We start from the raw sequence: 12,726 nt of genomic DNA, 5'->3' as shown, positions 1-12,726 counted from the left end.
TTATATATACACAGAGAATATGAAACAATGCCTCCTCCCACCCCACTGTCCTGCTGGCCCACCTGATGATCACTTTAGATAAGCTATTACCAGCAGGACAGTGGGGTGGGAGGAGGTATTGTTTCATATTCTCTGTGTATATATAAAGTCTGCTGCAGTTTCCACGGTATGCATCCGATGAAGTGAGCTGTAGCTCACGAAAGCTCATGCTCAAATAAATTGGTTAGTCTCTAAGGTGCCACAAGTACTCCTTTTCTTTTTGCGAATACAGACTAACACGGCTGTTTCTCTGAAACTTATCGCTAGGACGTTTTTCCTAGTATTTCACCTAAATCTCACTTGCTGCAGATTAGGCCCATTACTTCTTATCCTACTCTTAATTAGACACAGAGAACAAGTGATCCCTCACCTTCTAACAGCCTTTTCCATATCCGATGATTGTTAGCTTCCCCCACTCAGTCTCTTCAGACTAAAGATCCCCAGTGTTTTTAACCTTTTCTCATAGATCAGGTTTTTTAACCCTTCTGTCGTTTTTGTTGCTCTTCTTTGGACTCTCTCCATTTTGTTCACATATTTCCTAAAATGTGGTACCCAAAACTGGACCCAGTACTCCAGCGGAGGCCTCACCAGTGCAGAGTAGACTGAGCCAGTTACCACCCCAGTCTTGCGTCTAATGCTGACAGCAGTCTACACTAATTGAAACTGCCTTTGGAAGTTAATCCATGCAGAGGGTGTTTCCAGGGGGAAGGTGACAAAGACACAGATGTCTGACTGCCTTCATGACCAAAGAAACAGGGTACCTAGGCAATTGAAGAGTCAGTGGGCAGGGTTTGCAACACTAACACTCCTGCTGCCTGGACATCCAGAAACAAACACAGATTTCGGATGGCAAGGTAACAAACCACTGGGAGAACTCAATCCAAGGCACAGACAGTGCTTTCAGTTACTTCCTCTGCTGTGCTGGTATTACATCTCTCTTATCTGGATTGAGTTAAAGCTGACTGACTCATGTGGTTCAGTGATTATAGCAGAGGCTTGAAAGAGGTAGCTCTCAGAAAATATCTAGACTAACTGCTGCCTCGTGTTAGCCCATTGAAACATACAAACTTGCTGGCAGAGTGGCTGTCAGGCAGTTTTATTGTGGAGAGTATCCAGGAATAACATGTGTACCTACCTTCACCTTACACTCATTCCTCTCTTTAGCGCCCCATCAGCGAGGCCAGGTCTACACTACAAACTTACATCGGTATAACTACGTTGCTCAAGGGTGTGAAAAATCCACATTCCTGAGCGATACAGTTATACCAACCTAACCCTGGGTGTAGATAGTGCTGTGTCAAGAGCTTCTCCTGCCGACATAGCTGCTACCACTTCTCGCGGAGGTGGATGAGCTACGCGGACAGTAGAAGCACTACACCAGGACAGATCTACACAAGCACTACACCAAGTGTAGATCTGCCCTGAGACTCCCTCTACACAGTTTATGCAGCTTTTGACCAATGTTTCTTCCTGAGATGGGTGGGACAGTTGCAACAGGGCTGCTTGTGGGGGAAGGGCCTCTGGGGAAGGGCTTGTGTGTAGCTTGTGGTAGGTCAGTTTCTTTTAAGAGCAGTTTAATGCCAATAATTCACTCTGTTGGGCAGGGTAGCATGAGCATTCTCCTCTTCACATTGGCACCAGAAGGAGCTGTGGGATGCTGGAAATTAATAGGGATACTTCTCCCTCCTTAATTTTGTGTGAGAGTAAGCAAAAGAGAGAGGGGGGGAGGTCATAAAAGCTTAGGTGCATGACTAATGTTGACTCTTATTTTTCAGGAACTTTGACAGTACATCTGATTATTTTTTTCCCAAAAGTTTCTAAATATGGCTGACGTAAGTATTTTGAAAAATATTTTCAAACAGAAATGTGTATTTCTTTGTAATTATATGGTTTTGTTTGTTTGTTTTGGGAGGTTTTGTTTCACTATTTGTGAAAGCTACCAAACAGGAAGAAACTATAGGCCCTGTCCCAAAAAGTTTACAGCCCCAATCCTGTAAACTGATCCATATGGACACACCCTTATGAAGCCTCAATCAGTTCGGTGGGACTACTGCTGTCAGTAAAGTTATGCACGAGCAAAAGTATTTGCAGGACTAAGGCCTTAGACTATAAATACTTGGAAAGGAGAAGAGGCCTGGCTTGATTGAGAATGACCTGATTATGCAAAAGGAGAGAGAATCTGCTCTTTGTTCAGTAACTTGTGACGTGGTGATATTTGGAAGACACTAAAACAAAGTTCACGTGTGTCTGGGATATGCATTTGTGGCAGCGATTGTGTTAAAATGTTCAAGCGCTATGTATTTAATGTGTTAACGTGAAACATTATATTTAAAACACTTGGGGAGGAAGAGAAATACAACAATATACTTGCTGCCACTTCACTAAATGTATTGGATGCATTTTGGTTAGTTAACAAATACCTGTATGTACATTTTCAGAGCCACTGAAATGAGGGACAGAAGTAAAGGAACAAGTAATACAAGTACTATACATATGCAAATTCTGAAACTCGGACTGTTTTTGTCTACAAGCACTGAAGGGGGGCAGGGAGGGAGTTGGTCAGAGTTATAATTCAAAATACTCCACACAATGCAATTTAAAAGAAGTGTTTTGTGGTAGAATGGAATAGGAATTTTTTAAATGACATGAATAGTTTCTACTGGGATAAAATTGTGAAAGTTTCATACATATTATTATTTTGAAAAATAAAGCCTATTTCATCCTCTTATTTTTCTTTATAGGAGCTGAAAAGGTTTCTGTACAAAAAATTACCAAGGTAACATCGCTATCACGCTACAGTGAAGTGTTCACTTTGCACTCTGTGCTGCTTCGCAATTAATGTATGTTAATATTTACCTGGATTTTAGTAGGCTCTACTGAAAGTAATCCAACAGACTGTCCATACTGTCTGAACACTTTTTTAAAAGAATCTATTACGTTTTACACTGTAGGTTCCTATACTCTGAATAATATTTATTTGGCTGCAAAAACCTATCTTTTGGTAACCCAGTTTAATATTAAAGAGACACTTATCTTGAAAATTATTCAACACTATTATTTCTGAATGAGTTAAAAGTCAGTTCAGGTGGAAATAACTTAAACCTTTCCATCTGTCCACCCCAAAAGAAGTACAGTACTCTTCATTTTAAGGGAATAGTGTGTTTCTTTAAAAAAAAAAAAAAAAAGCTTCTGTTCCTGGAATAATTCTTCTCGAATTCAAACAACACTTTGTAGTGGCTTTTTGAGGACTTGGTTCATCTTGGTAACTTACAGTTTCTGGTAACTGCAAGTAGCTAGGCTAGGCCAGTCATTAGCAGCACTAAATAGTCATGCCCTGGGACTGTGTGCAAATACAGTGACACCTGCACTAAGGACTACTTCCAATAGCAGTCCCCTTACTTAAGCTGAAGGACCTCCACGATTTCCAATTCCAATTCTGTTTCTAGTACAAGTCTATCCTTGGTCCGTTGGATGGTCGCATAACAAAAGCTAGTTTAATGGTGGGCACTCCTTGCACTATCACATCTCTCCTTGCTACTTCGGTTTTCACGTTGGTACGTATTTGCTGAATAAAAATGAATCTCGCTGCCAACATTTAAACATGGTAAAAACAACAGTTTTATTTTTTTTCTCTAGTGTTGAAGGTCTTCATGCTATTTTAGTGTCAGACAGAGATGGTGTGCCTGTTATCAAAGGTAAATCATAACATCTGATTGTACATCTACTGTATAATAATTTACATCTTTAACTGAAAGACAAAAAGTGGCTTCCTATTGAAGAGAGGGCTCTTCCTCCTGTCTGGCTTTTAGTTTACTGTAAATATTGGAGGTTGATCTAAGCATTAAGTCAGACATGCTCAAATTTGGGACATTTTAACAAGAGAAATTATCTCTTAAAGGGAGCCTCTATCTAGCTACATGCAGTGTGTTTAAAACCATAGTCTGTAGGCACCTTACCATGTCATCAGTGAAAAGAGTTGGAATCATGTAAGGAGTTTATATCTTAAAGCTGCTTTCAGATTGGTAGACAACACCAGGATTGGTTGAACCGAAGTCTTCCCCTAAGACTGATATGCCCAAATGCTACCCACGGATAGATGCATCCAACGGCTCGGATGTAATTCTGAATTTGTTTGCATTGGGGTTGTGCTATCCTTCCCTTACTTTCCAGTAGTAGTATGAGACATCTAGTGCAACAGGCACAATGGTGTAAGTTAAGACTGTAAAGATTCGGGCATCTGCAGATGGTTTTTATGTCCCATCTCATTTAATGATGCTCAGTAGGAGTGGCATGTATGTGTGAATCTGAAGGCAGAGAGATGGCGTAAGCATGATACGGGTGCAGTGCAAATGGGTCTGGCGTGCTACTGCAGGTGACGCAATAAAACAAAACAGCATCCGCACAGATCATGGCACAACAAACAAGCATGTAGAAAATAAGCCATCCTCAGAACATTAGGAAAGCTGGCTGCTGAAGTGGTGATAAAGATATACAGAGTAAAACATTTACATGCATCTTCCAAAGCACATCAAGAGGCATTCGTTATTGAGGGAAGGTGGGAAGCAGGGAGGGGCGGTTTGATATGTATGAGATCTGATCTAGTTTACTGTTGCCTCATATGCAGGGTGCCTGACCCATATCAAATAGGAATGTGAAATATGTTTTGTTCCAGTTGCCAATGATAATGCTCCAGAGCATGCGCTTAGACCTGGTTTCTTGTCCACCTTTGCACTTGCAACAGACCAGGGCAGCAAACTCGGGCTTTCAAAAAACAAGAGTATCATCTGTTACTACAACACATACCAGGTAAGGGTCTGTTGGCCAGAGCTAGTCCTCTGTGACTTTTGTTTTTAAACCATGCTGGCTTTCCACTGGGGATTGATTATATTTAAATGTGTATTTTATTTTCTAAAATATGTAAGAGCTGGTTATGCCGAATTTTTGCAATATTCATTGAAATTAGCTTTTGTTTTCCAGCATCAATAATGAGTTACTGGTTCAGGGCAGTACTTGAAGCTCACTGTGTTCTCCAGCTTGTCATAGAATCATAGAATATCAGGGTTGGAAGGGACCTCAGGAGGTCATCTAGTCCAACCCCCTGCTCAAAGCAGGACCAATCCCCAATTTTTGCCCCAGATCCCTAAATGGCCCCCTCAAGGGTTGAACTCACAGCCCTGGGTTTAACAGGCCAATGCTCAAACCACTGAGCTATCCCTCTGGTGGTGCCTGTTGCAAATCTCTAATATCTACCATTCTAAATTTGTGTTTATTGCTGACCATTTAAAAATATTTCTCTTGAAGAACAAAATGCTCATTTATATACATGTGATCAGTGATACTGCTGAACAAGCTGGGGCTTCTGTCCACTTTAAACTGTGTAACCGTTAAATCCTGCTTCAGTAATAGTGTCTGGGCAAGGACATTTACATAAAAGAATTCACAGTTTATAAACTTGGTAGTGTTTTTCATGTGTCTACTGAAATCCATCACCCTTCAACAGATTCACACTCCTGCTCAGTTCACAGTGGATTGATGAGCAGAATTTACAGAAGGGTGTTCGGCTTTTGTCATTTGTTTGCATTAACTGTTTAGACTTGCTGCATTCAGCTTTGTTTGATGGAAAGTAAATGTAAAAAAGTAGCTGTTTGCCCCTGACCTGACAGCATTGGCCTGACATTCTTCTGACCCTACTACTGTATGTTCAGCATTTCTGAATTCTTCATGAATATCTGGGTAATAATATCTCCTTCCCTCGAATAGTTTTTTTTATCATGTAACAAGAGGGAGGAAATAACATACACACTATGCTACAGCTTTTAAAATTGGTTAGATTTCACAATGTGTAACATACCGTACATACCTGTGAGACAGCAATCCCATTTTGTGGCTCTCTCTGCTAGCACCTTTGAACGCTGAATCTTTAAAACCTGTACATAAAACCCAGTCCTTATTCCGATTTCTAATTTAAATTGACGGGACCAGTTGCATGAGTAAGGACTGCAGGATTAGGGAATGAGTATAGCAGATGTCACGCTGTTTTTCTGACAAGCAGCATATTGATTTTTTTTGTTTCTGAGGAACTTTTGTTTTTATGTTTTTAAGGTGGTCCAGTTCAATCGGTTACCTTTGGTAGTAAGTTTCATTGCTAGCAGCAATGCCAACACCGGTACGTTTTCATTATCAGTAATTTCCGAAACTGTTATGACTAGTGATATGTTTTCAGTAAGACTTAAAATAATTCATTTGAAAAATATGAGTTCCATCAGCTTAGGTCAGTATTCATTACAAAACTGCATATTAGCTTGTCACCAGCATGGAATCTGATAAAAAGGGTGTCATGATTGATTGGAAAAAAGTGAGTCCCAAAGGGGGCTAATATTTGAAACTTTTGAAAGTAGCAGTTTGGCAAAATTTTCAAAAATGCCTATCATCTTTCTTCGAAGCAATTCATTTTCCTGCCTGTTCTAATAATGCATTACCTTAAACAGGATGTGAACCTCACTTATTTGGAAAATGCACTGGTAATGACCCCACAATACAAACAGTTGACAATCTTTCTTCTCCCTCAGTGCCCACAAAAAGCAAACCAAACATGAAAACAAAAACCAACAAAAGCCTCTACGTTATTCCGTCCTCCTCCAGGCTTCAGTGTCTAGTCTTCACTTTTGTCTGTTCGATGCTAAGGTCTGCAGGGAAAGTACTGTCTTGTCTTATGTCTTGAACAGCTTCATACATTAGTGCTTAATATTTTTTGCTAGTGATGATACAGATGACGTAACAAAGATTCTGCAGGCCAGATTTTGCCCTCTGTTGACCTGTGCAACACCTTGTCTCAAAATTATGCCCTTCAGTTATGCAGGACTCTGAGTTTGACCCTCCAATATGTCCTTCTGGCTCTCTGCTTGTTCCAGAGGAAATCCTCTCTTGTGGCGTCACTCTTCTGACTTTCCAGCGTACACCTTCTCCCAATACTCCCTAGAGCCTGCATGGTGTGGAGGCAATGCTGCAGGTGCCAGAGGAGGACTGTGCTTGCATTGGCCCTCTTCCTGTTTTGGGGACTTCCCTGCCCCGTTTTGCTCTTATTTGATTCTTATTTGCTTCGAAGAGGAAGAGACCAGAGGGCACTTAATTACAGTGGCAATTGCTGGTCGCCGCTGTGACTAGCTCTCATATGCTGCTTCCTTGCAGCATGAGACGCTGAAGTGAAATCAGTTTAGTTTTAATAAACACTTTCATTATTATTGACTACTTTGGAGAGAGGCTTAATGGATACTGTGTGTAGTGTAACTATTTTGTATCTCTTCTTTATTGTTACAGGATTGATCGTCAGCTTAGAGAAGGAGCTTGCTCCCTTGTTTGAAGAGTTGAGGCAGGTTGTAGAGGTTTCTTAACCTGATGATGTCATCAAAGTGCGGCATCTCTTCGCTACCCAGTGGGACATAAAGATTCAATAATTCTCAGCCCACAAAATAACAAATGTTTGAGAGGAAATATCACTTCCCCATATTGTACTCAAAAAGATTAAACTTGTGCATAGTGCTGAATCGGAAATGAGATACTAGTGTGTTGTAGACAGACTCTTTCGCCACGTGTCTTGTGTTGTGCAGTGCTGGAGAGACCACCAAATGGCTCCAGTGGAGCCCTTACTAAGGATCAGGTTTAACAGAGTTGACCAGTATCCACATACTGTCGGTCCAGATAAGTGACCCACAGCTGCCTTGCTGTACAGGGAATGAAGCATTGAGTAGGGTTTCCCTAACTCTGACTAGCCACCACTACATAGTGGGGAAGTAGAATTAATTTTCATTGTCCTGTAATGAATGCTTCATTGCTTGTGCTAGGAAAAAGAGAACATATGCTGGCAGTCCTAGCAGTACAATCAATAACTATCCCATGGTGTTTTTTTTGTGATGCGTTGGTAAAGGAATACTACTAATCTGAATGTGAGCTTCCTTGGTACAGGAGAAGGATGCTGCTATTTCTATATAAGTTACAGCTTCAAGCGTTTTCCTTATTACTGGGTACAAGTACCCAATCGGTGTTGCACTTTCTTGTATTTCTTTTGTACAGTGTAGGTGTGATACCCAGGATTGTCTTTTGTTCTGGTATTTGTGGCTATGTTAGTGGTAACACTTGACCTGCTCATTTATGTTTAGGTTTTCCTAAGTAAATGTCTAAATAAAACAGTATTTTTTAAAAATCTTGTAGCCTGATCCATTTTTATAACTGTCCTAAAATATTGCTGGTAAACGTACTTTTCCATGCAGATAACGGTCTCCCTTGTTGCTTTGTAAATGTACAACAACTTGGAGAATTTATGGGCTAAATAATAACCTGTGTAGATCTCATCTGGGTCTCATCATTTTTGAATTTCTACATTTTTATAAAAACACGCATCATTTGCTGTCAACTGTCTACCTCTAGACGTTAGTTTTCTAGAAGTGAAAACACTTGGGGGCCATATAATGCCTTTTTTTTTAGAGCAAAACTTCAGAGTTTGGTGTGGGATTTCTGATTTAAAATAGATAGCACGGATTTCCCTTGGTAACCGTTACTAAAATTCCACCTCAAGATTGAGGGTGGGCTGTGGGGACACTTTCTGCCTCCAACAGCAACAACAAATCCCATCTTACCAGTTCAACCTTGGATCCCTCAGCCCGCTGCCTCTTCGGTAACCTGAGAAGGAAAAGATTGGCTTTACAGCATATTTCCAAGGTGAACACATTTGGGTTCTAGTCTATGGGATTGTGAATTCTTCAGTTGAAGAATCTTTACAGAGACTGCCTTGCCAGCTGTCTCTTCCACTTAAATCAAGGGGCTCCAGCATGTGCTGATTGTAACTGCCGAAGTATCCCATGCAAGAGGCAGTTTTTCAGATAATCTAGTCCCAAAACATCTGCATTTTTAATACAATAAGGCAAACACTTCAAATTCCATCTAGAAACTAATCAGCCAATGTAGAGTCCTGATCAACCAGTGTAACAGCCTGTCTGTGTGAAGCTCCATTTGAAAAGCAGCAAGCTGTATTCTAACCTGGCTTCAGTTTGCAATTGTTTGTTTGAGCGAGGTAGTGTGTACTACGTCTTGTTTCCAGTATTCTGTAACCGGCCTGTTCCCATGGGAAGAAGCTCTGATCGTGAGATGATTTGACCTCACATAGGATTTTCCATCCATTAGTAGAGAGGCATGACTATTATTAGCTTACCAAGAGGGTTGTACCGGATATTTCTATTGTATTGCAGTTATCTTATTTCTTTGGGAGGAAAACGGAGATGCAAATCATTACTTTATAAAACTTTGTTGCGTATGAACACCATTCTGCTAACTTCCTTGACTGCAGGCATCACAATCTAAGTTTTAAAAGAGTACCTTTTAATAGTATGGTGAAACCGTATTTACTCAAGACATCTTAAAATATTTAGTCTATACAAAATTCGTCCAATACTGTGAACATCTAAGTTAAAACAAAATACTATTCCTGTAATTACAACTCTGAATTCTTCCTCTATCATAATGGAGTCTCTTCTTTTGCCAGGCTTAGGTGCCTCTTCTATGTGAAGAGAGGCAGCTATGGAAAATTAAACTGGTTGGTGTGCTTTTTTTAAAAAATGCCACAGCAGTTTATATGGCAGGAGAACATAACATGGCCTTGTCTAATGTAAAACATTTTTGAGCAGGTACAATTCAAGCTAATTTGATATTTAAAAACAAATTCATGATCCCATCTTTCTTTGTCCAGAGAGCTGCCAAATGCTTTACAATTGATTTCCAGAATATAACTTGTCTTATCCCCTTGCCCCTGTCCCCTAAAACACACAAACCTAATCAACTAAAATTAATAGCTTCTGCCTGTAAACTCTCAATACTAACCAAGGAAAAGATCATTACAAGCAGATGCGGCTAGCAAAAATGCGTAAAATTTAATGATCATCTTCATGTGGGCAAGTGATGGCCCACCTTGATTATCATACACATTGTAAAGAGACTGGTCACTTTAGATAAGCTATTACCAGCAGGAGAGTGGGCTGGGAGGAGGTATTGTTTCATGGTTTCTGTGTATATAATGTCTTCTGCAGTTTCCACAGTATGCATCCGATGAAGTGAGCTGTAGCTCACGAAAGCTCATGCTCAAATAAATTGGTTAGTCTCTAAGGTGCCACAAGTACTCCTTTTCTTTTTGCAAATACAGACTAATATGGCTGTTACTCTGAAACTAAAAAGCTCTTGGTCCAATGGGGACCAAGGGCTTTGCTGGCTGTACAGCATTCTGTCCTCATTCCCTGGGTGCCTATGGCTACTCCTTCATGGGTGTACTGGGAATGGAGACGCTGGGGTCCAACTGCCCTGAGCCCTTATCACCCCAATGTATAAATAAGGATGCTCTCAATATTGTACATGTCTGTAACATACATTCTATTTAACAGAAAGAGAGCACCAGTCTACACACTTGCAACTACCACTGCCAAAATGTAGAATCAGACCAGACGCTAATATCTTTAATCAAAACCAAATATTATTCATCGCCCACTTTGACACTGGACTTTAAAAATATTAAGTTTATATTTTCCATGTAATAGGGACTCACATTAATTACAAAAATACACTCTAGTCAGTTTCACAATGAAAAAAATTCACTCTGGAGACATAATTTTCCTCTAGGATTTAAACCCTTAAAACACAATGCAAAACAAATATTTAAGGTTTCCAGAAAAAAAGCTGATTTCAAATGAGTGGGCTATCCCATGCAGAACAGCTGTTGCTAGTAGTTAGTTATGCATTTATTACAGAAGCTCAATGAAGCTAACTGAGAGTGCTTTACTATGATGCCGAAAGTTTCAAATACTGAACGCTTTTGTGATGCAAAAGTGAACCAAATAGAAACATGCGAGTGGGTAGGGAACCAGCATTGTTAGGATGCAACAGTTTTCACTGATAACACTTCACATTCTGAAAGTGTCCCTCTAACATTAATCTTATATATGCAAGTACATAGATGTACACTGTAGGTAACTCATGTGCTGACACTGCTCTCGTGTGAAGTGACGCTCAATGCTGAAGGCTGACTCTCGCTGACTAAATTATTTAGAGGCATAACTACAGAGGAGAGGTGGCATCACGCTGGTCCTGGTGTTTTCTTATTTGTGCCTGAAACAAAAGACAATATTACTTATTCATATATGTGGCGAGTTAAAAAGAAATATCAAAGAAAATAAAAATTGGGCAGAGATAAAATACTAGCTGCTGATTTTTGAGCAAGTTAGATTTATAACATGTTGCCCTGTCTTCTTGTCTCCCACCTGATCTCCCAATGTATGCTGTCTGTGTGGGCCTGTATTATCTACAGTCTAGGTAAAAAATTCCCTTGGGGCACGGACCAGTCTTTCTGTCTTCTGTACAAGACTATGAACACAGAAGGCACTCCAGACAACAGTACTGTAGAATATGCACATACAAAATGCTTAACCAGTTTTGTGTGGGCATCTCTTAATGCAATGATTTTAAACTGTAGATCAAGTCTAGTTAGTCGTCCCTGTTGGGGATTTACAGACATGCAGGGGAATGCCAACAAACAAGATCCTGGGAAAAAACCTAACATGCCCTTCCTGTGTGGCAGATGCACTTTTAAAGGGACTATGCTGTATATATGCCTTAATATCTTATTATTAATCATGTTTATTACAGTATTGCCTAGGGACCAACCAAGAACAGTGAGCCACATTGTACCAGGCACTGCATAAAAAGAATAGTAGACAGGTCCTGCACCAAAGAGTTTACAGTCTAAATAGGCAAGATAGAAAAAGGATAGCAGAGAGATCAATGTGGTGGTGACAAATGTCATGTCATGTACTTACCATTATGGAATGTATACAGGGGTGAAAGTAAAATTGAACTCTTACCGGTACGGGGAGCTGGCTCCGGCCCCCCTGGAAGGGGCGGGGCCTCGGGCGGAAGGGGCGGGGCTGGGGGTCAGCGTCCCCCAGCCAGCCCATCCGCTGAGCCTGGCCCATGCCGCCCGATTTAAAGGGCCCGGGTTAGGGTTAGGGGCAGCTGCTCCTTTTGCTTCCTCCCCTCCCATCGGCGGCCCAGGGGAGGGGGGTGTCAAAAGGGGCAATGACGTTAAAGCGCTGCCCCAGCAGCACTTTAAATAGGGTTCTTTGCCGTGGCCGCGCTTTAAAGTCAGCTGTACGGGCCGGTACTGGCGGACACTTTTTCCCAGTACGCCGTACCGGCTTACTTTTACCCCTAAATGTATACCTCATAAAAAGCAGTCTTATTCACTTTATAGGCCTCGCAAAGTCCATATGTACAGATTTCATAATGTGTGATACATGTAGTGGAATAGACTCCAAGCATGCAACTCACTGAAGTCAATAGAAGTTGCATGCTAATCTTTGAAGGTTCAGACTGGCTCACTGAAATTTTAACTGAGTGGGAGCAATACTTTCTCAATTTGTTCACAGCATCGCCAACCCTAGCCAATCAAAAATCATCATGAGTTGGGTCCCTAAAATCATCAATTTAAAAAAATATATAAGAATGTGGGTTCTTTTTATGTTTCCTTCTAATTTTTGGAGCCTTTAGGTTTCATGTTTTCAAGCTTTTCTCTGCTACCATGATGGCTAGAAAGTCACTTTTCCTTCCCATGAAAACAGAATTTCACTTAACAACATGATGTCAGGTGTTTAA

At 40.7% G+C, this 12,726-nt stretch overlaps 2 protein-coding genes across 6 annotated transcripts in view; one reads left to right on the top strand and one right to left on the bottom strand.

The window, feature by feature from the left end:
- The window catches only part of LAMTOR3 (late endosomal/lysosomal adaptor, MAPK and MTOR activator 3), a 62,753-nt gene that overhangs the window by 951 nt on the left and 49,076 nt on the right, over positions 1 to 12,726 (top strand). For 2 of the 5 annotated variants that reach the window (XM_073340787.1, XM_073340785.1), the window contains exons 2-7: positions 1,815 to 1,871; positions 2,781 to 2,815; positions 3,676 to 3,734; positions 4,712 to 4,845; positions 6,142 to 6,205; positions 7,357 to 7,595. In XM_073340787.1, coding sequence (XP_073196888.1) covers positions 1,863 to 1,871; positions 2,781 to 2,815; positions 3,676 to 3,734; positions 4,712 to 4,845; positions 6,142 to 6,205; positions 7,357 to 7,430 — 375 coding nt within the window. In that variant the 5' untranslated portion in view covers positions 1,815 to 1,862 and the 3' untranslated portion in view covers positions 7,431 to 7,595. Of the gene's footprint in view, positions 1 to 228; positions 894 to 1,814; positions 1,872 to 2,780; positions 2,816 to 3,675; positions 3,735 to 4,711; positions 4,846 to 6,141; positions 6,206 to 7,356; positions 7,596 to 12,726 lie in introns of those variants that run through there. The other 3 variants (XM_073340789.1, XM_073340788.1, XM_073340786.1) reach the window with 2 other exon arrangements.
- The window catches only part of DAPP1 (dual adaptor of phosphotyrosine and 3-phosphoinositides 1), a 45,487-nt gene continuing 42,695 nt past the window's right edge, over positions 9,935 to 12,726 (bottom strand). Inside the window, exon 9 of the mRNA XM_073340783.1 lies at positions 9,935 to 11,184. Coding sequence (XP_073196884.1) covers positions 11,134 to 11,184 — 51 coding nt within the window. The 3' untranslated portion in view covers positions 9,935 to 11,133. The remainder of the gene's footprint in view (positions 11,185 to 12,726) is intronic.

This window comes from Lepidochelys kempii, chromosome 4, assembly GCF_965140265.1.
Source record: "Lepidochelys kempii isolate rLepKem1 chromosome 4, rLepKem1.hap2, whole genome shotgun sequence".
Lineage (NCBI taxonomy): Eukaryota > Metazoa > Chordata > Testudines > Cheloniidae > Lepidochelys > Lepidochelys kempii.
Note: the sequence above shows the minus strand (reverse complement) of the source record. Positions and strands in the feature narration are given on the sequence as shown.